The 25,658-nt window shown below is 43.9% G+C and overlaps 1 protein-coding gene across 1 annotated transcript in view; it reads right to left on the minus strand.

The window, feature by feature from the left end:
* The window catches only part of ANAPC5 (anaphase promoting complex subunit 5), a 140,355-nt gene that overhangs the window by 67,161 nt on the left and 47,536 nt on the right, over positions 1 to 25,658 (minus strand). Inside the window, exon 7 of the mRNA XM_078667511.1 lies at positions 14,650 to 14,840. Coding sequence (XP_078523637.1) covers positions 14,650 to 14,840 — 191 coding nt within the window. The remainder of the gene's footprint in view (positions 1 to 14,649; positions 14,841 to 25,658) is intronic.

Raw genomic sequence — 25,658 nt, forward strand, 5'->3', positions numbered from 1 at the left:
TCAAAAAACAGGTGGGAGGGCTCCGAACAGTGTTGTGGAATTGAGTAGCAACCCACATAGCATTGATGACCCTATACAGACCCAGATATACGGTAGGCATAGCCTTGCCAAACATTAGTTGTTACTTTTGGGCCTACAGCTGGCTGTGATCACTGCGCGAGTCTTGCAACAAATGATGCCCTGGAGCAGAGGCTCAACAGACAGATGAAAGTCGCACAAATATATATGTACTACTTGTTCAGAGATGAAAACCCTCTGGGAAGCTACAAAAGTGGTCTGTAAAATATGGCAAATGGTTACAGTCGCAGAAAGGTAATGACCCCGTTATGGGTGGGAGACTTGCAAGGGTGTATGTCACAGGGATTTGAAAACTGCAATCCCATAGGAATAACCAGATTGGTAGATATCCTGGGGACAGAAGGGATAAAAGAAAACTCCCAACTGTAGAAAAAATGTAACCTTCACTAGACTCAATAGTTTGTATATCTTCAGCACGGACATGCGACATTAAAACAATGGACCATAGGTTCCTTTGAAGGTGCCGAATTTTCAATCATTTTTACAAGGACAACCTCTAAGCAGGGAACATTGGAACTTTTATAAAAAAAACTCCTGATATTTATCAAGGGAAAACACAACTGATTTGCTCCTCTCCTTTCTCTGTGCCTATTGGAAAAGAAACACCTTGTAATCCCTTATTTCCGACAACACCACGCAAGTGACAGGCCTTTTGATGCGTGACCCCAATTTTGGAACTGTTTACCCAAAGTGATTTGCTTCACTGTACACCACTTTTGTAAAGGTAAACTCTATAAAATGCTGCTTTTCTCTCCCGGCTATTCAAGTGAAAGGTTTGGCACTTTAGTTTTTGCTGTGCCATGTTTGAGCTGTTTGCACCACAAAACACTTTTTGTGTTGCTAACCAGCGCATAATAAAAAATAAAAATAAATAAACTTTAGTGATATGTTTGATGTATGATGTATCGTTGAACAAGGAGTGGGCGGTATGTTTGGTTGGGTGTCTCTCGTTAGCCAGCAAGGGTGGGATTTACATTTGGGTGGTACATGAAAATGGCCACTCCAAAAACGAGATAGTATTCACCAATTGAATTTCCTCCACCATACTATTACTATGATGGACTAGATGTCATATTTTGGGTGTCCTCCAGAAATTGGAGGATTTCCAGGTCTGACTGAACTCTAGATTCAGAAAATGCCTTATTCGATTTTACAAAATTGATAAAATCATAAAAGCAGAGGAATACAAAATATCAGTTCATTGAATATTAATAAATAGATATACACTTGAAAATACATTGTAAATGTAAATGTACAGGAATTTATATAGCGCAAATCACCGAGCGGTTTCTAAGCGCTTGCTTAGGGAACCCGTCCTGGTATTCCCCTGTGAGATAACCCCGGCAGGGTATCCGCAAGGTGAAAGCCAGGCATCCCGCTGCGAGGGGCCGTTGTGGAGATTAAGCAAGCTATTGCCCAGAGTCGCAGAGTGTGAACCCGTGAATCGAGTAGGCACCGGAGCGAGAATTGTCGAGTCCATGGACATTTTAGGACTCAAGACCCCGCCGAGCCGGGAATTGAACCCTGGTCCCGGGCTGACCTCTGCTTCCAGGTCTGCCTTCTCTAACCAGTGAGCCACACTTCTCCACATTAAACTAAGCAAGGAGCTAAAAATGTATACTTTTTCTTTTCCTCAGTATGCTTTTTAAAAAACCAGACATGATTCCAACACAATAAACATTACTCAATAATTAAAGAAATAAAAAGGCCGGACCGCATTGCCGCCATGTACCCTGCCTTAAGAAGGGAATAATCCATCTGGCCCGTTCATTTACATAAAATTTGCAGAAAGTGTTACGTGCAAGGTCGTTTGGTTTGATAAATTATCGCACGGACAAAGATAAAGCTGTCTGGACCAGTCGTTAGTTGTTGGAAATGAAACCAGACAATGAAAACAATCAAATCTAAACCTAGTCAAAATGTATCTATCGTAACCCCCTAGACACCATATTAAATAGGGTTGAATGGAGCTACAGACCAGGGTAAGTTGATGCTGGATCAGTTTTTTTTTTTAAACTCCAACCCCATTCTTAGAGTCTCAAAGTGGTTCAGACATACAGCTTTACGCTCTTTTCTAGATATTGAATGTAGGGAATCAGGGTTAACATAAAACTCAGGTCTCCCCAGATCGTTAGATAGTTTACTGATGTAATTTAACCAGGGAATTTTTCTATCCTGATCCAAACCCATAGAATCTCTAATGATATCTCGGTTTAACCTAAGGTTGGGTGTGGTCCAGGCTCTATGCCAAAGTAGCATAGGTTGCATTTTGATCACGTCAGTAAGGATTAGTTACTTACCTGTAATCCTAGTTCTCTTCCAGGGGTATCCTCATCAAAGTCATAAGCATTAGAATATTCCCGCCCATGCGCGGGACCCCGGAAACAATATATTATATGTGCCCCACATATATATAGACATATATATATATAAATATATATATATATATATATATATATATATATATATATATATATAAAAATAAGCAATTGCAGCCAAATAAAACAACAGAGCTGTAATATGCTGTGAAGAATTTCCACCATACAGTGTATTTTGCATTAGAAACATGAGAAACAACACCAATGCTTGTTTAGAAACTGTTTTAATGCTTAAAAAACAGTAGAAATTCTCATAACACACTGTAAACATATACAGCTCCCAGGCTGCATTGCAAATCCCCAGTCTAAAAAGACTGAAAAGCTAACCTGTAGCTGAATGCACTAAAACTGACGCTGTGCCTTTAAGGCACCTCTGCCCCTAGCTTCCCATCATGCCTCAGGGGTTACAGTTAGGTCAGTTGTTCTTTTCGGAGACTGAAAACCAAACCATGGTAATAACAGGTTAAAAACATCTCCGATGTAATAAACAAAGTCCTGTGCCCGGGGAGGCGGGAGGGTTGCTTATGACTTTGATGAGGATACCCCTGGAAGAGAACTAGGATTACAGGTAAGTAACTAATCCTTCTCTTCCAGGGGATCCTCATCAATAGTCATAAGCATTAGAATAGAGTAGCGAGCCTCACCTCATCCCTGCGGGCAAAGGAATCAACAGATAACATTCATATCCGTAGGCCCAAGAATAGGCCTTACTCTACCCAAAAAGGTTTCTCAAGGAGGCTTGCCCTACTTGAGAATCCGCTCTGGAATCAGACTCAAGGCAATAATGCCTTGTAAAGGTATGGACTGATTTCCATGTCGCAGCCTTGCATATTTCTGACATAGGAATGTCATGCAAAAAAGCTATTGTGGCTGCTTTCCCTCTAGTGGAATGAGCTTTGGGTGATTGCAACAAAGGTTTGCCAGCCAGCTGGTATGCTAGTTTAATACAAGAGACAATCCATCTGGAGATGGATCTTTTGGCTGCTGCAAACCCGGTCCTCATTGCACCATAATTGACAAAGAGTTGGTCTGTCTTTCTGGTGTCCTTCGTTCTTTCTAGGTAAAACTTTAGCACCCGTTTAAGATCTAACGAGTGCAACGACCTCTCAGCTGGGGTCGATGGGTTAGGAAAGAAAGAAGGAAGGGTAATCGTTTGATTTATATGAAAATCCGATACCACCTTTGGAAGGAAAGATGGGTGAGCCCTCATTACTACTCTGTTGTGGTGAAACACAGTGTAAGGTTCCTTGGTGCAGAGTGCTTGTATCTCGCTAACCCTGCGCGCAGAGGTTATTGCCACCAAGAAGGCCGCCTTCCAAGTGAGATGCTGCAAGGAGGCCTTGTGTATAGGCTCAAACGGTGTAGACATCAGTCTGGAGAGAACCAGGTTCAACTCCCAGGGAGGAGAAGGATTTCTCACAGGTGGATAGACCTTCTTTAATCCCTGAAGGAAATCCTTCACTACTGGGACCTGAAAAAACGATGTTTGTGTAGGTGATTTTCTGTACGCTACTATGGCGGATAAATGAACCCAAATAGAAGCGTATTTCAACCCTGATGTCGCTAAGTATAGGAGGTATGGCAGGACTACCTCTTCTTGTCCTTTGGTGGGATCAAAGCCATGGTCCTTACACCAAATGAAAAATCTTTTCCACTTGAACGCATAAGACGTCCTTGTGGAAGGTCTCTTTGCCTCTCTTAAAATATTCATACATTCCGGAGGCAGATTTAAGTGTCCATATTGCAAGACCTCAGGAGCCATGCAGTCAGGTTCAGCGACGGGAGATTGGGATGCAGGATCCTCCCATCCATCTTGCTCAGCAGGTCTGGCCTGCACGGCAGACGTCTGTGTGGACACAGCGACAGATGTAACAGATCTGGATACCACCATTGTCGCGGCCAATCCGGAGCAATTAGGATCATGTCCATGCTCGATCTGATGAGCTTGGCCACCACCTTCGGAATCAGTGCCAGAGGGGGAAAAGCATAAGCGAACATTCCTGTCCACTCCAGCAGGAGAGCGTTCCCTTGCGTCCCTGGCCGGTGGAACCTGGACGCGAAGGCGTGGCATTTGGCGTTTTCGTCGTTCGCAAATAAGTCTATGTCTGGACGACCCCAGCAACGGAAGAGTTCTTCGACCACTTCGTCGTTTAGCACCCAGTCTGGCTGATCTTCGAAGTGCCTGCTGAGTGCGTCTGCTTTTGTGTTTAGCTCGCCTGGAAGGTGTACTGCCACCACCGACAGTCCCCGAGCCAGAAGCCAGTGCCAGATTGTCTGGGCCTCCAGAGACAGAGGGCGAGATCGAGTTCCTCCCTGCTTGTTCAGATAGAACATAGTTGTAGTGTTGTCCGTCTGAACCAGGACTTTGTCCGTTGTTATTGCTGGAAAGAACGCTTTGAGCGCCAGATGAACTGCTCGAAGCTCCAGCATGTTGATGTGGTATGTCTGAAGGTTGGTCGACCAGCGACCCTGAATCTGAAGATGATCCATGTGAGCACCCCAGCCTTCTAGAGATGCGTCCGTTACCACAGACAGCGAAGGAAGAGGTTGCTGAAAAGGGACTCCCTGCAGGACATTCCGAGGGCGAGTCCACCACTGTATTGAGGTCAGTGCTGCTTGAGACAGGATGATTCGATCCTCCCAATCTCCAGTCGCTTGGTCCCACTGATCCTCCACAGACTCTTGTAGAGGCCGCATCCTCAACCTGGCGTTCGGTATTAGGAAGATGCAGGACGCCATGGAGCCCAACAGAGACGCTACGTCTCGCACCTTTGGACGAGGAACCTGAAGTAACTTTTTGCATTTTTGTCCCATGGAAGATAGTCTCTCTTGCGAAGGAAACGCTCTTCCTAACTTTGTGTCTAGAACTGCTCCCAGATAGTGGATAGTTTGCGTGGGCTGCAGGATCGATTTTTCTGAGTTCACATGGAGGCCGAGCCTGTGTAGCTGTTGGAGACACAGGTGACAGTCTTTGGTGGCTTGACGAGGTGACGAACTCTTCAGGAGCCAGTCGTCTAGATATGGGTACACAAAGAGACCTTTTTTGTGTAGACACGCCGCTACCACTGCCATGCACTTGGTGAAGACCCTTGGTGCGGATTTGAGTCCGAAAGGAAGCACTTTGAACTGATAATGCTTGGATCCTACCAGGAACCTCAAGTACTTTCGATGACCTGGTGTAATAGGAATGTGGAAGTACGCGTCTAGTAAATCCACCGAACACATCCAATCTCCGATTTGTAGATGAGGACATATTTGGTGGAGTGCCAACATGCGAAACTTCTCTTTGACCACCACTTTGTTGAGGAGTCGAAGATCCAAAAATCGGTCTGAATTTTCCTTCTTGGTCTTTTTTGGGGACAAGGAAATATCTTGAGTACACTCCTTTCCCCCTTTGGGATAGGGGTACCTCTTCGATTGCGTTTTTCTGTAAGAGGACGCTCACTTCCCTTTTGAGGAGCTCTAGTTGGTACGAGCGAGACTTTTTTGGAGGAGTCGGTTGTGGTTTCTTCCTGAAACGTAGCGCATATCCATTGCGCAGTATATTCAGCACCCACCGATCTTTCGTGATGCTGACCCACTCTGCCAGATGTTGTGCAGCACTTCCTCCCACTGGAGTGGGTAACGGTGTCAGAGGAAGCCACTGCTCAGGCCTTGCCTCCTCTAGGTGTGGTAGAGGACTGATGATGTCCGCCTCTACCTCTGCTCGACCTTCCACCTCTGTATTGTGGCTTTCCTTGTGGCTTGTTTTGAGACCATTGAGGGGTTTGAACCCTCTGTTGGCCTCCCCGGTTTTTGTTGGTCTTGAAGCGTCGTTTGAACGGTGCTTTCTGTTTTTCCAGACCTACTGCCTTTACTGTGTCTAACTCAGTCTTCATACGGGCCATTTCCTGATCGGCATGCTCCCCGAAGAGTGAAGATCCGGAAAAAGGCAGATTGAGGATGCGCTGCTGTGCATCTGGTTTGAGCCCAGTTAAACGCAGCCAAGAGGATCTCCTCGCACATATCCCATGTGAATAGTTATGTCCAGCTAGAAGGGCGTTATCTGCTGATGAACTAATCATTTGGTTTGCCACCAAACAGCCCTCCGTCACTGTCTCCTCAAAGTCCTTCTGGTCCTCCTTGGGCAATTTCCCTTTGAATCGTTCCATGGAGTCCCATAGGGCCCTATCGTACCTTCCCAGAAGGGCTGATGCACTAGAGACTTTCAGGGATGAAGCTGCTGTGCTGCATACCTTGCGTCCCCAAGAATCTTGCGTCTTGCTGTCTTTGTCAGGAGGAACTGACGAAGAAGGAGCGACTGTGTGATTCTTCTTAGCTGAGGCTACAATAACTGAGTCCGCCGCAGGCTCACCTTTAACAAAGATAGGATCTGAGTCGGCCGGCCTATATTTTTTCTGGATACGTGCCGGTACTGCCCTGATCGTTGCTGGCGTGAGGAAAACCTCTTTGATTGGGTCCATTATTCCTGGAACTAATGGGAGCAACGGCCGTGTATATGATTTGTGATGAAGGGTCTCAAAAATCACAGTAGTGGACACCTCTGGAGTGGTCATCTCTATATTCAGTTTGTGAGCACCCCTTTGCAAGACGTCCAGATATGTGTTGACGTCGTCAAGAGGGGAAGCTCTTGAGCGAGGGCTGTCTGCCAGCGTTGGAGAGTGATCCCTTTTAGAAGATCCAGGTGAAGATGGAGGGGAGGATGATGGAGTCCTTCTTCTCCTGCGGTGAAAATGCTCCTTCCTCACCGGTGATCTCCTAGGTCGTTCCTCCCTTCGAGGAGAACGTGATACCTTCTTATGTACTGGAGATCTCGATCTCTCAGTCCGTATCTCATTTCTCGGTGTTCGAGATCTGGGTTGCTCCCTCCTTGGCGATCGGGAGACCCTAGGGGTATGCGACCTGTCCGCTCCTCTCTCTCGTGAGCGTGATCGGTGAATGGCAGGACTCTGCCCATCTGCCTCTTCTGCTCGCTGAAGAGGGGACCTGTGGACTTGACTCAAGTACCTTTGAAGTCTCTCTGGTGCCTTAGAATCCTTCCAATTACTCAAAGGAGCATACCATCTTGGCGAGAGTCTTATATGTGAAGTGTACCCCCGCTGGGGACTCTTTTGTACCGGACTCCTGCTCCTAGAAGATGACCCCGTTGAACCCGAGGCACTTGAGGAGGAATGGAGTGAAGCAGATTGTGTCACTAGGACTGTCGAAGGCACCGAAGGAGATCTCCGTCTCACCGGTGTTGGAGGACGTCTCAAAAGCCTTTCCCTCGACGTCGAACGCCTCTGCGGCGTCGACGGGGTGACAACCTTCGGCGTTGAATGCTTCGACGTTGACCTGTGGTCCCTCGACGTCGATCGGCGATGATGTGCCGACGGCGGAGTCTTCTCCCTCGACGTCGAACGGCGTTGCCCTGCCGTCGACGAAGGTCTCGACGTCGAACGGCGTTGCCCTGCCGTCGACGAAGGTCTCGACGTCGAACGGCGTTGCCCTGCCGTCGACGGAGCTCTCCACGTCGACCGACGTTGATCTGTCGGCGACGGAGATGGCAATCTCGACCTGGCATGTGGCGACGGCGGAGGATCGGACATCCTCGACGTCGAGCGCCGACGTGCCTTCGATGATCCCTTCCTCGACGACGATCGTCCGAGGGGGCTCTTGCTCCTCGACGCCGAGCGCCTCCGTGGAGACGTCGGCGGAGGTGTCACACTCTTCGAAGCCTGTCGACGTCGAGACGACGGCGAGTGTGACCTGTCTCTCGACGCCGACCGTCGCCTGGTTGACGGCGGCGGAGTTGACTTATGTCCTGACGTCGATCTTCTCGTCGACGGCGATCTCGTGGCTTCTCTCGACGCCGATCGTCGCCTAGTTGACGACGGCGGAGCCTTCTTCGACGACGGCGAACTTCTTTTCGACGACGATTTCCTCATCGACGCCGATCTCGACGGAGCTTTTTCTCTCGAAATGTCCATCAGATGTCGTTTTTTCAGCGCCGAGCCCGGTGCTGAGGTTGATGGACGCTCTGACTTGCCTTTGGAGGGAGTTCTGGGTCTCTTTGAACTCTTCCTCTCCGTAGATCTTCCTCTCATGGATCTCTGGGCCAGACCATAGAGCCTGTTCCTCTCTCTGTCTTTAAGAGTTCTGTCAGACAGATTTTTACAATGGGAACAGTCTTTAGGATCATGATCCTCTGGCAAGCATAAAATACAGACCTCATGAGAGTCCGTTTTTGCCTTCTTGTGGCCACAAGAAGAAGGGCAATCATCAAATAATGAGGGCATCCTGACAGGAAAACCTCACAAAAAATTGACTGCTAAGCAGTTATTTACTTGACTCTGATTTGAAAAGTCAAAGTAAATCAAAAAATTGTTCTTTTGAAGATTTTCTGACTGAAAAAGGCAGAAAAATGTGGAGCTGAGTATCCAGGGTCCTTCCTGAAGGAGCCGGAAAGAACAACTGACCTAACTGTAACCCCTGAGGCATGATGGGAAGCTAGGGGCAGAGGTGTCTTAAAGGCACAGCGTCAGTTTTAGTGCATTCAGCTACAGGTTAGCTTTTCAGTCTTTTTAGACTGGGGATTTGCAATGCAGCCTGGGAGCTGTATATGTTTACAGTGTGTTATGAGAATTTCTACTGTTTAAGCATTAAAACAGTTTCTAAACAAGCATTGGTGTTGTTTCTCATGTTTCTAATGCAAAATACACTGTATGGTGGAAATTCTTCACAGCATATTACAGCTCTGTTGTTTTATTTGGCTGCAATTGCTTATTTTTTTATATATATATATATATATTTATATATATATATGTCTATATATATGTGGGGCACATATAATATATTGTTTCCGGGGTCCCGCGCATGGGCGGGAATATTCTAATGCTTATGACTATTGATGAGGATCCCCTGGAAGAGAATGTGAGGGATCCCTAGTTCACTATGACAATTAAAAACAGATGCACTCTGGGGAACAGCGAATATAAATCTTAGAAAAGCATTGTCTACCACCTGAATTGATGTAACATCATAAAACCCCCAGACCCCTGCCTCATATGTGGCAATACTACACTTAGCCTGGTAGATTTTCAATGAGATCTCCGGCGGCCTTCAACCCATCTTTTTTTAAAATATCATCACGGTCGCCGTCAACCTTTTAAATGAAAGAGCCCTACTCTTAACAACAGCAGAGCCTGTATCCTCCAGCAAAATGCCATGTCGGTTGAATTTTATATTTCCCAGCTACAAGTGTGCAACGTTTATTCTTGCTCTTACCACAAGACTTAACAAAGGTTTTCTTCACATTGAGCCTCAGTCCCCTATTGCCCATGAAGTAAATGTAAGTGGTGAGGGCCCTCTGGAGGCCAAGCTGGGTTCTGGCCATTAAAACCGCGTCGTCCGCATAGAGGAGGGAGACGATCGGCTTGTTGTTAACTTGCGGAGAATCACTCACGCTGGCCACCAGTTCCTCCTCCAAAGCGTTCATATATAATGAGAAGAGGAACTGGGCCAGTGCGCAGCCTTGTCTCACTCCCTTCTCTACGCGGAAAGACCTGGTGCACTCCCCCTTTAAACCATACCTCACCTTGGCTCAGGCCCCACATATAGCCGTCTCAGAAATAACACCAGAGACTGATCAACCTTAAGTCCCTCTAAAATCTGCCATAGCCGACTATGGTCAACGCAGTCAAAGGCGGCGGTAAGATCTACCTGGGTGTATTTCCCATGTAAGATTGAAAAGTTTAAAACCTGCTCAACAGTACCCCTCCCCTTCCTAAACCCATATTGAACGGGGCTTAAGATATTGTTATCTTCAGCCCACTGTTGCACTGGCCACCAATACTTCATCATGTGTGAAGTGGATGTTTATCGGCGATAAGTGAATATGCTTGCCCCGTAGTGCTGGTTCGTTAGATTCTATAGTGTTGTTGCCCCCGTTACCATAAGCCATAGAAAAAAAGTCAACTCAGGAATATTCACTAATTGCCACTTCAATCCTAGCTCCCTCGTTATTCGTAAAGAATGGGGCCTTTACTGCCTGCCAAAAATATGAGCAATCCCTGCAAAGAGATGCTTCACAGAGGTTGTTCCAGGCCTGATCTTTTATTTCTTTCTTGCGCTTATTTCTAGCAAGATCATAGGCCTTCCTATTCCCTCTGATTCTCTCACTGTCTTATGGAACGCAGCCTTTAGCAAGGAGTATGCCTTGGTGCACGTGGAATTGAACCAACCGTGTTTTACATTTCTTGGCTCCCTACAGGGGCGAGTCAGAGTTTTTTGTATCACGCTGTAATTTGAGAGAATGCGATCAATATGTCAGAGTGAGAGATCTCTTCTTGCAGACACTCATTAATGGGAATTATGGCCTGCAACATTATTTTTGAATTCATTACCTCGGGATCATGCTTAGCCCAGAGCAGTGAATAACCATTCTGGCGATCCAACACACAACCTTGTGTCCAAGCCAAGCTCTCAACTACAGAAGTACTCCTATGGTGGATTAAGATGTTAATGCTTAGCGGAAGATGATCGTTAAGGCCATTTGGGTGGATACTGAATTTATTAACCCACGTTGCAAGTCGATTTGGGAGAATAATAAAAATCTATCATGGAGCTGAAGCCCCAACCAATAAACGTGGGGCCAAACTCTACAGGAGGGGAGCACAACGTATTGACAAACCAAGATCATGCGTGGCCATAACTTCATTAAAACATTTACCCCGAATTGAGTGTACGAAGTGGGTGGCATGGCCATGATCATCTTCCTCAACTTCCCCACATCCACAAGAATACTGGGTACAAACAATGGTATTAAAACCCCCTCCCTAAATTATGATAATATCCTTCCCTTTTGATGCAATTAAATTACTTATATCATCATTGAGATTTTTTAACAAGTCAATAAAGTTGCCCCTATCTATATTGTTATTAAAATTGATGACAGCTAACTAGACTTGCGGGGAAAAGTATATAATGACAATTTAATAATAGGTGGATGACTTTAAATTTGTTATCTTCTGAACCCCCAGCATATTCGAAATGTACATACATAACCCCCCTTTGTGTCTCCTGTGCGTTGAACGCAATGCAGAAATATGGAACATTTTAAAACCATCAATATGTAATTCGTCCAACAACCATGTCTCCTGCAGTCACAAGACGTCAAAGTTCGCAATAAAATCCGTCCAAACTGGGTTATTGACCTTAGATTGGAGCCCATAGATGTTCCAAAAGGCTATTTTTACCTGCCCTTGGGTATACATTGATTGAAACCTTGATGTAAAGTCCCTCTCCCCCCGGCTATGACGCCTCTCTAACACTGTTACAGCACTCAAGCTTCTTTCTGTGGCTCCAGCTGTTACTACTTCGCTAGATGCCTCCTTGCTCGTAAGAGCATACTGGTCCACTTCCTGAATACTTATTACGGAGAGATCACCCACTTTTTGTGAGCCTATGCAAATATTATGATGATTTGGGTGATTATGAGTTGAAGAAGCCGGATCAGCTGATAGAAAACGCCCACACACTGCCTTAGACTCAAATTTGAGGCGTTCCTCCAGGGATACCGAGTGACGTGCTCTCTGATCTAACTCAGGCACCCCACTAGTCACCAGCTTTTGGTGAACTTTTGTGTCTGCGTCAATCCACCTCCTCCAACAAGTGTAAGGGCCCATACTTATCTGACACATCTAAGTTATAACTCCAGTGGTTATTAAGATAAGGACCAGTAGAAAGGTCAGTAACTCTGTTAAACATTTTGGGCCGGTAAAAGAAGCCCAGGGGTAGCACATTGATTCCCTGAATCGTGGATCTATTTGTACCTACTCGAGTTAGAATTTCTTGTACTAAGGCAGGGGAGCCTAAGGATAGAACTACGCAATCCCCTTTGAAAGTCTTTCTACTGGGGCCCACCCACTGAACACGTCTCACCATTTTAAAAGAATCAAACATCTCTTGGGTCAAACCTATTTTAGCCCCTAGGTAATGTATAGATTTATTCCTCAACGTCACCCGATTTTCTTTGTCTCCCTCAGTGGGCTATGGCACATTTGCCAAGACCAAAGTGTAGGGAACCGCTGCCGGTGGAAGATTCAAGTTGATATGATTTAATGTGGGCACTTGATTATGGGTCATTCGTATTCCTGGACTAAGGCAAGTATCTGCTCGAAATGAATCATTACATCGATCTCTACCAGGGTCGTTTTCACCCCTTCTCTCTTACGGTCCTAAGTGATTGCGCACTGAGAGAGTTTACCTTCTTTGGCCTAGGACCCGCAGAACAACTAGATCTCTCCCTATCCCTTGTCTGAACGCTGCGGCTACAGGCACAATCAACTGTTATCTGGCTACAGTTTTTGTCTAGTCCCCCGCCCCTTTCTGGCTCTGCATGTGCGTCCTTCAGGTACCCTGAGATTAATGCCAGGCCTTGCTCGATTATATCGAGTCTTTTCACCAGGGTGCCGATGGACTCTTTAATAAAGATGGTTAAATCAGATAGAGATCATGATTCCTGCCATGTTGTTGGCTACTTGGCCTTTATTTTTGCTTTTAACATTAGTGAGACTTGCGCGCTCTTTGACTATACTAGTGGCTGGGCAATCCTTTCCCTGATTAGACTTAAAATAGGGTTTTGACATTTTTGGGATAGTGGGAGCCTCATGAATCTGTGGTGATAAACATATGGGGGCCTCTAAGTTCTTGGATACACAGGCTCATTTGTGTGGAGGCAATGGCGCTGCGTCGAGACCAATTAATGAGATCTCTTCCCCCCTATTTGGACACAGCCATTCTGATGTTCCAGAGTTGCCTTTTGTGAGTCTGATTTTGATACACACCACCACCCAGCGATCTGTGAGAGGGAGACTGGGCTTTATTGGAGTCAATCGTGCTATATGACTTTGTTCAAAGCCTCCTCAATGTTGGAAATTTGCTTTTCTAAGGCGCCCACTGCCCCTGTCAAGTATTTCATTAAAGATGCACTGGATTCCTTGGCCTGCTTTGATTTTTGTCCAATGTTTGAGCTGTGCAATTTTCTTTTCCCCTTATTGAATCCAACAAACAACCCCTATCTTAATAACAAAGCAGACTTTATCCCTCTAAAATTCCTAAACAGTTAATTTCTAATAGGAAATAAAGTGAAAGCCCCCACCCTCAACATAAATAGCAAAAATATAGCAATATTCAACGATTAAGAACTTGGGGTGAATTAACCACTGTCTCATAAGACACTAGAAACTACCCCCAGTCAATCAATGTCAATGAACCGGCGTCAATAGTTCTCATAAAACGAGGAGCCGGAAATATAATCAGACAGCAATATTGCTTGTAATATTTACCACAGACTTGGAGGCAAAGGTTTTTCGCCAAGGGCTGTGACCCAGCCCAGCCTCTTCCGGCCAATGCTGGGCCCACCCTTGGCCCGGGCTTCGCCGGGGCGAGCCCGCGCCGCACGAGACCTGGCGCGATTTTAAACGCCGGCTGGTGCGAAGTTGATGCCGCGAGAGCAATGCCCCTGGGAGTAGTAGTTCTCCTGGGGCGGTCCGCTCGTAACGATGGTGCAGGATTTCCTCGGGCGCAGTGCAGGGCACAGAACGAGGCAGCAGTTGCTGTATGGCAGTAAAGTTCAGAACAGGCTGGGCGTCCCTCTAAAATTAGACTCTATGCTTTTGTTGAGTGTGGGCCTGTATGGGTGTGTTCTGCTCTGACCTATATTTTCTCTCGACTCTGATGGATTGTTGCCTGAAACGTGGAATTTGCAAGTGATAGACTAGCTTGCTATACCTGCCCACCAGGAACTGGTGGTAAAAGCACACAAATTACCACAAGGATGCATGTTGCGGTTCACACAAATATAAATAAATAGCATTGCTCGTTATGTTATTGTTTGAGCCATCAGGAAGATGCACAGCACATAAAACTCAGTGGAGGTCATAATCACAGTACAGAGACATCTCAGATATGCTCTACAGATTCCAGTTCAAACGTAAACAGAAACCACAGTTCAAGGGTTCTGAGTCAAGTCATTTTTTGTGCCCATCCTAATATTTTCTGTGGTTGCATTCATGTCAATGCATCAGTGGCTCAAGTATTGTCAGCCATCGGTTTTGAATAAAGACATCCTTCAGCGTATGGTTATTTCTGTACATTTCATTGTATAGGGGCCATCTTATATCAATTCTTACCAAACTCTCTATATACTTACTAGTGGCCAAATCGACAGTGCAAGGCAGCCAAATTGAGAGCAGCGTATCTCAAACTTCGCCCTGAGCCTTCATCCCCGTTGCTTTTGTTTTCAGCTCCAGTAAGAATTAGACGATCAAAATAATGTAGAAGGCTATGCGTCGAGCTGAAAACATCTTGCACTCGAAGGCTATTTAAATAACTTAGATAATGCTGGTAGGAGAAAGACAAATGAAACCTTAAAATTAAACAACTGAATAGAGCAGTGTTTCTCTAACATTTTAGAAACAGGACACATTTTTTAGAACGATAAACTCTTGTGACCCACCAATCTTTATTGGACTTAATGCTGCGATTATTTAATAAAACTAAAGCATTGTGAGGTGGCGCACTGTCATTTACAGACTGCACACTTTCAACTGAAATGGCCACTAAATTTGCACATACATACTGAGAAAACAATATTGCCCACAAATTATAATGTGTGGAAATCGGGTTTCAGTGAATATTTATAATTTGTGCACCATTAAGTAAAGTGCCTTGATTTGTTTTCATCTTATTAAAACCTTTGTTTCCATCACGCTACAGGATTACTGGAAATTAAACATAAGAAAGTGCTTCATTTTTGCTTTTGCTACTGCTGAATGTGTACAGTTTATTTGCAGGTATTTATATTTTGCTCTGTGGTACAAAAAACATGACATCCTACAGCTACTTGTCGGCAATATGGTATATTAGGTCAAATGCTCCCTAAAAATAGCACTTTCATGTATTCCTTTTTAGCTAGGCGTCGCTTCGCCTTCTTTATGAATCATGTGTATAAACCAGATTTATTTTTGTGGTAGTTTTACTGAATCTCTTTCATCCTTTTATAATATTATGGATCTTAAAAAGGAAGAAAAAAAATGCACGTCGAGTATTGCATTGCAGGACCGAAACTTTCTTCACAACTAAGTTTTACCTTTAAATCGTGTTGCACAATGAAATTGTATGTTTTATTATGCTGTTTTTTATATTGTTAATATTGTACCTTTTATGGTTTAACCGAAATAAAGGATTGCTAAAAGACATCCTACAGCATTTCCTTTCACACACCTGGACACAACTAGATTGTCACATATTTCCCTTTACTTTCTCAGACTGCAAAGTAAGAGGTGTTTGTCAACACCATTACCCATGTTAATAAGAGCAGAAATGTGCCAGAAGACTTAGCCGGACATTTGACGCCTGTCTTTGAGGAGCAACAAATGTGACAAGATAAATACAGAATTTAAAGGCATCTTTATTTATTGCTTGAACTTTCACCACCCCCCAAAAATCAACACGCAACCCACAGTTTGGGAAACACTGCTTTAGAGGATGAAGGACCTACACCAGAAATTCCGCACATTCTAATTAGGGCAGACAGGATATGTGCCAGTTTTTGACAGATGTCCAGCATCCACCAAATTGGAAATAATCCCCTATTTTCCGGTGAATACTCTGAAGGAATATAGCAGTAATGACCCTTTAAGCCAAAGAACCCTTTCAAGAGTGGACCTGCAGACAACTACCACATGGAGATCAAAATCACAAGTTACTTATTTTCAGTAATGCTCGTTCTGGTGAACACCACCTAACCACAGATTCCTCACTTTTAGAATATCCCTAGACGCTAGATTGGTTGTGGGATGATTTTAAACAGCAATCCTCCTGAGCACCAGTAGGTGGCGCCAATGGGTACCATGTTGACTTCGTTCTGCCCGGAAGCGAAAAGGAAGCTACAAATAAGCGCCACCCATGAGTGCCTGTGTCATTTTCTTTCTTGACTCAACAATAATCAGAGGTATCAGAGTGGAGATTCCAAAATTGGGACATTTTTAGATTGGAAAAGTGGCCATTCTATTGTACATGGAGTGGCATGGCCTTGAGGAATCGGCAGTTAGACACACAGTGTCTACCAGAAAGAGCGTTATCAAAGGTAACCAACTTGTTTTTCTGTTGGATACTTCTAACTGCAGATTCCTTACCTGCGTCTGTGGAATGGCTCAGATTAAAAGGTTCTGCAGGAATGAATTAGAGAACTGCTCATCCAGTCAGACTCAGTGGTAAAAAGGCAGTAGTGCCTCATGAATGTATGTACGGATGCTCAAACCGCAGCCTGACCGGTGCATAGTGGCAGCAGCCTTTGCCAGGGTGCATTAGGCCCTTGAACCCTCTGGAGGCTGCTTATTGGCCAGTGCATATCAGATCTTAACGCAGAGGACCATCCACCACAACGGAGTCTGTTTCTGCACTGCCTTGAATTTCTTTGCCCAGAGAACCACACAAAGAGCCAATTGTCTACCTGATGGTCATTGGTCGATGTAAAAGATCCATACAATGGAGGCTCTCCTCCTCTTTCGAGGGATGAGGTGAAGGTAAGAACATTTGGACCGTTTGGGTCACCCAACACGAAAACCACTCACTACCTTCGGTATAAAGGACGCACTGGTCCTTACCACGACTTTATCTGGAAAAAAGGTGGTGCAAGGCAGCTGAACTGAGAGAGGTTGAAGTTCACTCATGCGAGCTGAAGGTACAGCAACGAGGCCGTCTTCAAAAACAGTCTTCTAAATTGGAAAACTTAGCAGACAGCTGTGCATTGTCATGCACATGAGGAAAGGGAGAATCAAATTTAGACCCCACTCTGGTTCACAAACAGTTTTGAAGGAAGCAAATGAGTAAAAATTTCAGAAATCACAACATAACAATTGATTTGAACTATTGGTCAGGCAAATGTAAAAAGGCCCAAGGGGCAGACAGAAAACCTTTAAAGGTGCCCACTGCAAGTCCTTACTAAGCCAGAGATAATATCAAACAGCCACCTGCCTTCGCAAAAATTGCCTTAGAAGATAACTATTTCCTCTTTAATGGGTATTTTTTTGGCCAAATCAAGGTGGTGGCAATGGGGGCTATTTTTGCCGACCTCGAGGAATACCCTGCTAAAATATACCAGCCATCACCCACGTAACTTACGTGATAATCTCCCCTTTGGACAATTTCTTAGGATTAAAAGGAATTGTACCAGGAGGGATGATTATTTTAAAGAGGCCAAAATTCTACAACAAAAATTAATGGCAAGAAACTACCTCTATAGATTGGTCAAGCGGGCATTAAAGAGAGCATGGTATTACGATCGTGATGCTCTCTTACAAACCAAAGACAGACAATGTAATGCATTAGACTCAATTACATGTGTAACAACGTTTGGCACTGAATCAAACACTATTAAGAAGATAATATCAAAGCATTGGCATCTGATGTAAAAAGTAGAGCCCCAATTCAAGTACCCACGTTTTGCCTTTAAGAGAGGAATGACCCTAAGGGATCACTTAGTAAAAGCATACAAGGAACCAGCATCTATAACACTACATAACCTGTGGGGTCTAATGCCTGTCATTGGCCATTATCCTTGCGGGCAATGTGGTGCGTGCCAAACGACGTCAACTGTCAAATCATGTATACTGAATGAAAAAGAATGGTTCTTTAAACATCACTCCAACTGTCTGACCAAGAACGTGATTTATTGTATACAGTGTCCATGCTCTTTGAAGTATATAGGAAAAACCACCCAGGAGGTGAAGAAACGGATAATGCAGCACCAGTCTCGCATCAGATGTAAAATCATCAATGCGCCCCTGGTTGAACATTATTTGGAAACATCACATGATCCTACGGCAATGAAGTGGTTTGTTCTTGATGTGGTAAAAAATCAAAAACGCAGACATGATGTGAGTCGTCTGTTGACATTAAAAGGAAAACAGGTGGATCTGGTTGGCCAAAACTGTTGAACATGGGTTGAACCAATTTGTGGAATGGCACACACTAGCTACGCTTTAATGCCAATAATTTTCAAATTTTTCTATAACTCTTAACATTCATACCATTTGTTGGTATATATATATATTCTATGGCCGCAGGACCTTCGGCCTCGTGATATAGACCAGTAGGTGCAAGAGGTGATTTTGCTACCTGGGCTCAGGTTCAGTATCGATGTATATATGTAAATAGTGACCATTTGTATGGGTCGGCATACATGGAGCAAGAATAGGCTTTTTTAAACACAGTTATTAGTTTATTTACCGTGTGATGATCTTAGCATATGATACATCGAGTGACTTAAGGACATTGCCGTATCTCCCCTCAACTGCAGGAAAAACCTTAATCACCACGCTTGTCTTCTCAAAGATGGACTACGGCAATGCCCTTTTCCTCAATGCTCAGGAGCAGGTTCTATCTAAGCTGCAATCAGTGCAGAACGCGGCAGCTAGAATACTGCTCGGCGTTCCAACTCGCCATCCCACTTCCGCAGCCATATACCACCTACATTGGCTGAGAGTAAAGAGTCGGATAAAGTTCAAGGCTCTTTGCCTCGCCTATAAAGCCATTCATGATTTAGGACCTAGGTTCCTGAAGGACACCTTCCGAATCTATGTTCCCAAAAGATCTTTACGATCAGCCTCCACACACATGCTCCCGGTGCCACGCACCAGAACCACCACATGGGGAGACAGACGCTTCTTGGTAGCAACCCCCAGGCTGTGGAACTCCCTCCCATTGGCTATAAAAACTTGCCCTACTCTCATCATGTTCCGCAGGCTCTTGAAGACTTGGTTATTCAACCAGTGATCCCTCTAGATGCTTTCTGTTATTAGGAAGTTCTGCATGCGCAGAGACACCCTAGGGTATTCGTGCGCAATAAAAATCTCAAAAACATAAACATAAACATAAACATTTATGGCTATAGTTCTATGTTCAAGGACGACTAAGATGGCCGCCATGTTGCCGTGCACATCCTGACGTAGTGGTTGGAGGTTAAAGGTTAGCTCTGCATGTCGGCGTTCCGCAGATGCTGTAATGCAGATTGCTGGATAACAGACTACGTGGAGTTGCCGCATGGAAGTAAGTTGCTCGACTTTGGAGACCGTTGACCCTGCTAGTTACATACGGTTCGGTAGAACTAAGCGTTTGTGAAAACTAAGTGTGTGGCTTTACGATTATGTTTTTTAGAATGGATACATTGTAAATAAGATTACGGTGGAAGCTTTGAGGACTTGTTTTGCAAGTGGGCACTTGCTGGAGATAAGAACGAGGACCAACAGGGTTACTAGTGGCTACTTACCTCACGCGGACTTAGATTTATGTCTGATATGGTCCTTTTTGACTTCAGGAAGGAGTGATGAAGTTTCTGATTCGTTGGCTTCAGTGAGTACTGAGGGAGACATGGTACACTTTTGTGGTGCTGCTTGTGGTTAGTGTAAATTTATGTGATTCACTTCACGTTAGTTGTGTTTGGAAACACTTTTGGTTGATTTATGGTCCACTTTGTTTTGGTTTGGTGTAAGCAGACGATCACTAGTGTACATGTGGAGAAGGTTGAGAATTGTATAGATTCAATGTATATGTTGTGTTTGGTAATAGATTTGGTGCAAATGTCGACGCCATACACCTTTTGTTGTTCAAGAACACATTGATGAAAATTGAAGAAATTTGTAAATATCTTGAATTGATGACACTGTATGGCAATTCATGTTATTCAGTCCATAGGAATGTACAGAGGGTGTATGATACTACTGTGGATGCAAAAGAACTTATAACAGTAGCTTTTTGGTTGCCTTATTTGAATTGTGTATATATATCTATGTTCTGAAACTACAAAAACAAGACTTTTGAAAAAAAGAAATATTTTTGATACAACTTTGTCCTGTGTCATACCTAATTATCCGTTCATGATTATGACGATATATAAATAAGAAATGTTTTTTTGACAAATGACTCCTCAAGGATTACTGTTTATCTAATTGATTATACCCATTCCCTTGGGGAATAGTGGGTTGCCCTATTTACTATTGAACCCTCTGTAGTAGCCACAAAAGAGGTGAAACTGTTGAAGGTACTGTCTTACGGGGATGGAAAGGCCCAAGGAACATGATTTGGCCCAGCTTTCTCTAAAACCTTCAATGCTGAATCTGATTCACTAAAACGCAGAGTTCCAGTGATCCATGTACATTAAAGAGGCTTACACGTACACCAAGAATCCCATGGACCTAATACGAGCATGCCACCAAAGCACCATGCTGCTGAAATCTACGCAGCGCAAGCAAACTTTAGTGCCCAGCCCAGAAGTTAATATTTTGAAACAGCCTGACCATCCTGGATAGTTTGACCCAGGTTGGCCTAAATTCTTTAGGGACTGCCAGCGTTACAGTCTTAGGTGGTTACACTACAGGAAACCGATTTTACCCAAGCACAGCCTGGAACTCCGCATGAAGTGACTGACTGGTAGCTGGGGATGCATAATGTTCATCAGGGCTCTGTACTGGTAACTTGCTGCAGTTTTATAAAATGCTTGATTCAATCTTTTCCACTGTCCTAAACAAAATACTGAGAATAGCTGGGGAGCCAGTACCGAATTGTTTATTAGCAGATGAAGCAATTTTCTTACAATCAAACAGAGCCTTCTAAATCTAAAAGGTGCCTACTGCAAGGCCTGGCTGGGCCCGAGATAACACAAACAATAAGACATTTGACAGTATGGCCCACAGCAGGTCGGTATTGCCGGTGCCAAACAAGGTTACAAACTTGTCCCAGTACCCCGCGAAGACAGAATTTGTAGAAAGACCCAGACACCAGGGACTATACCTTCTACTCTAACCCTCACAACTCTTACACCAGGATAGATTACATTCTCATCTCCGGCGCCCACACACGTTTAATTGAACATACTGAAATAGCCCCAAGCTAGTGTCCAACCACTATAGTGTATTAGCCTAAATCTGCAAGGGTGCCATAACGAAGCCGTTCCTAAAAGGTGGCGCTTCAACAATGATGTACTCTCCAATCCCGCATATAAAAAGAAGATTGAGGATGCTATACTGGAATACCTTAAACACAATGATAACCCTCAAACAAGCACCAATACACTTTGGAATGCGCTTAAAGCTACCATTAGAGGTACGATAATAGAAATAAAGACAAAAATCAACAAAAGAACAAACTTGAAGATAAACCAACTTGAACAAGAGATCAAAAGCTTAGAGCTCTCCCACGTGTCGAACTTACATGACAATAAGATCCTCATGTCACTAACACAAAAGAAATACGCGTACAATAAAATATTAAGTGAGCGGGCAGGGTTATGGATTAATAAATATAAAGCCCTTAATCTATGTGAAGCTAATAAAGCAGGAAAGCTCCTTGACTCCTACCTCAACACACAAACGGAACCAGTCTATCATTTCATCCGTTAAAGATGCTAACAATCTAACACATACCAGACAGAAAGACATCATAAAAGCATTTTTACCTATTACCAGGATCTCTATAAAAAGGTTCAGGATTTCAACTTAGAGGATTGTAACAAATATCTCAATAGACTCGACCTACTAAAACTTTCTAAAGCAGACACAATTAGGTTAGGCCAGGAAATCAGCGTCGCTTTTACAAAACTTTCTTTAACCAGCTTAGCTCAACCATGAAACAAGTCTTTGATCATACCGCTTCTAAAGGAACCATACCTAATACCATACCTAATACAATGTCAGAAGCAAACATAATAGTCATCTCGAAAGAGGGGAAGGATCACCTGCATCCAAAAAACTGTAGACCTATATCTCTCATCAACGTAGACTGTAAAATCTATGCCAAGATTTTAGCCCTTAGACTGAACCCTGCCCTTCCAAAACTAATAAGTAGCTCCCAAGTTGGCTTCTTAAAATCATGTATGTCTAATGATAACACCCGCCTGCTGTGCCATATTTTAGAAAATATCAAAAAACGGGGGAAAACCCAATCAACCCTTGTAGGCTTGGGCAGTGAATAGTGAATGTAAAGAGTGGCTACTAAGATATTAATCAAAAGATTTCTTCTGCTTTGTAAAGAAATCTTTTGATTAATATCTGGAGTAATCCTACGGATACACAGGGTTCGATTGCCTAATGAACCTATGAACAACAGATGCTATATGAAAGCCAAATAACCTATGAACGAAATCCCTTGTAGCCACTCTTTACATTCAATATTTTAGAAAACACCGCAATTAAACCAGAACCAGCCATAGCCATTATACTTGATATGGAGAAGGCTTTCGATAAGGTACCTTGGCCCTTCCTGGAACGTTGTATGCACTCCTTCAACTTGGAGGAGGGGTACAATAAGTATGGTTATGGCCCTCTACAAGGAGCCATCGGCCCGTATTGCGGTTAACAGCACACTCTCTGAACCCTTTGCACTAAAACAGGGTACCAGACAGGGATGCCCACTATCCCCTTCCCTTTTCCTACTGGCATTAGAACCCCTCATCCAAGACATAAAACTAAATTTGAACATTAAAGGGATGGATATCAATGGCGTGCAAGTTAAGTTAGCTGCATATGCAGATGACATACTAATATTAACAGAACAACCGGAAACATCAATTAAAGCTTTGATGGACACAATCTTGGTATACTCCGGGCACAAACTTAACAGGGAAAAATCAAAACTCAAACCGCTAAATGTTCACAGCAACAGGGATATCTTAAAAAACTCGGGACTAGCATGGAAAACAGGCTATATTCAGTAACTGGGCATTCAATTTGGTAGCAATTTAATGGAAACTCTGCACCAGAATGAGAAAGTAACATTAGAAAATGATGGTCACCCCAATGGTCAATTACCTCATAGTATGCTCCCGCTTCTCCTCACAGACTATTTCTACCACAAACTAGACATTCTCATTACTAAATTCCTCTGGCGCGGGAAGAGAGCATGGATCAGCATCAGAAAACTGAGACTGAACAAAACTTTGGGTGGGGTAAACTTAGCTGACTTTAGACTATACCAGATGGCCTTAGGCTCATATTAGATCTCTCCGCCTCCACCTCGGTTTGGCTGGAGGTGGAGAGAGCTATTCAACAACCTGAACCCCCTTGCACTCCTTACAGCAAATAGATTTTGTCCACATATCTCCAAATCTATATTTAGAAATACCAAAACTGCTCTGCTAAAGGTTAACAAATCTCTAGAGAACACTATAAAAGGCTCAAAGTTTGAATCACTGGTTCAACAACAAGATATTATATAAGGAGAAAAGCCTCTCCTTAGACACATGGATCAAAAAAGGTATCCTCTTCCCCTACCAACTGGAGAACGCGTCTTCTCCAGTTACATTCTCAGACCTCCAAACAAGATGCGGCCTAGCAGACATAAAGTTCTACAACTTTTTAAAAGTAGGAGCGGCACCTTCCAAAGCTAAAATATTCACCGTCACCCCATCACTATCATTATTTGTGTCAAACATCAACAAGACGGGACACCAGGTGTCCCAGATCTATAAACTTCTTCGCCCAAAGATCTATAAACTATAATAAAACTATTGCTTGTTGGGGGCAGCTCTCTCCACAACCACCAGATGAGCAGGGGTGGTCCGCAATATGGAGTTCCATCTCACACAATAAGATCACTCGGGTCCTCTCACAAACTAAATACTGGCTACTACACAAGGATTTTTGGACTCCTGCTAGACTCTTCACAGTAGGGCTACGGGAAGACGCAACATGTTGGAACAGTAAGCAGGAAACAGGGGATTTAGCCCACTTAATCTTTCAATATTCACTTGTTGAGCCTTTCTGGGGAAAAGTATTTGCCTTTCTAAATGGTCTATTTAACTGCTCCCTGGTCAAAGACTTCTCCAAGTTAACCATGGCCTTTTTGAGTGCGGAGATAAGATCTGACTCTGACAGAGCCCTACTCGACCTACTACTAACGTCAGCGGTAAAAATGGTTCTTGCCAACTGGAAGGACACAAGCAAGACCTCATGTAAAGGCTGGATGAATTGGGTCAACCACCTCAGAGGAGCAGACAACATCGCACTACAACACTCCCCGTGAAAACCCTCAACAAGGACATTATGGAACACTCTGGACACCTACCTTGACCACTACAAAACCTCCTTAAATCCTATCATATGTCGCATGCACTGTTCCTGTGTTCTAAATGTTGGCTGCGTGAATTTGTTTTAAATTGGTATTAATTGCTTTTAAAACTGTTATACGTAAGGCCTCGAAATTCGGACAGCTCTAGTGCCAACAATGTACCGTAACTGTGTAAATACAAGGGATCGCTAGACCGTCCCCTGCTCTCCCCTGTCCTCTTCTCCCTTCATCCTCCCTTTTTCTTCTTTCCATCTCTCCACTTTTCTGCTTGATTCCTTACCGGGGTAGGCCCTTTATACTCAGATGACCCCATTAACCTCACCTCACGTTTTTGTGTTATACGTTATGACTGTCTCACAAATATCCGAAGGTAACTCTGGTGCAGTATTCCTCTATGTATGTATTTTCTTTTTAAAACAAGAAAAATATTGAGAAAAAAAAAGAAGGTAGGTTTGGTTCAAGTCTAAAACATAGTAAGACGTTTGATATAAGAGAGAGAGAGTACAGAATCTGTAAGGTTATGGAGGCTACTCAGAGGCCAGGTAGCATTCCGTTAAGGGCAAGCTCAAGGGGATTCAGATGGCACACTGTCTTTTCCTAGTACTCTAAGCAATCAACTGAAAAACTTCTTGAGCTCAACGTGGACTACAGCAATGCAAGGACTCACTAGATGGGTCCATACAAGAAAAATGGGTGATAATCCTGTAGCAAATTATTTGACCTTGGCTTACACAAACTAAAAGCACTTTAAGTTCAGTAAGCATGAGCTCTATGTGGATGGTTCCTGGTACAATCACAACAGATAAGTTGCCCAATATCACAGGTTAATAAGTGGGCCTGCTGAAAAGGGTAGGGCGGAAATATTTCACAGCACTTAACTAGCAAGCATACCTTTAGAAATTAAATTCTTCAGGGAAGAGAAACATACGTGGACCTTACAGAACATTCTAAAGAAAGAAAGAAAATGTCCATTCTGTCTTTAAAGTCAATGTTCACCAATCTACGTCTTAGATCGCTTGATCACGACATTTTTTTCATCAAGTCAGCAGTTACACAGTCCATGGTCATGTGCTTATTCAAAATAGATATTTATCT

Source organism: Lissotriton helveticus, chromosome 11 (assembly GCF_964261635.1).
Source record: "Lissotriton helveticus chromosome 11, aLisHel1.1, whole genome shotgun sequence".
NCBI lineage: Eukaryota > Metazoa > Chordata > Amphibia > Caudata > Salamandridae > Lissotriton > Lissotriton helveticus.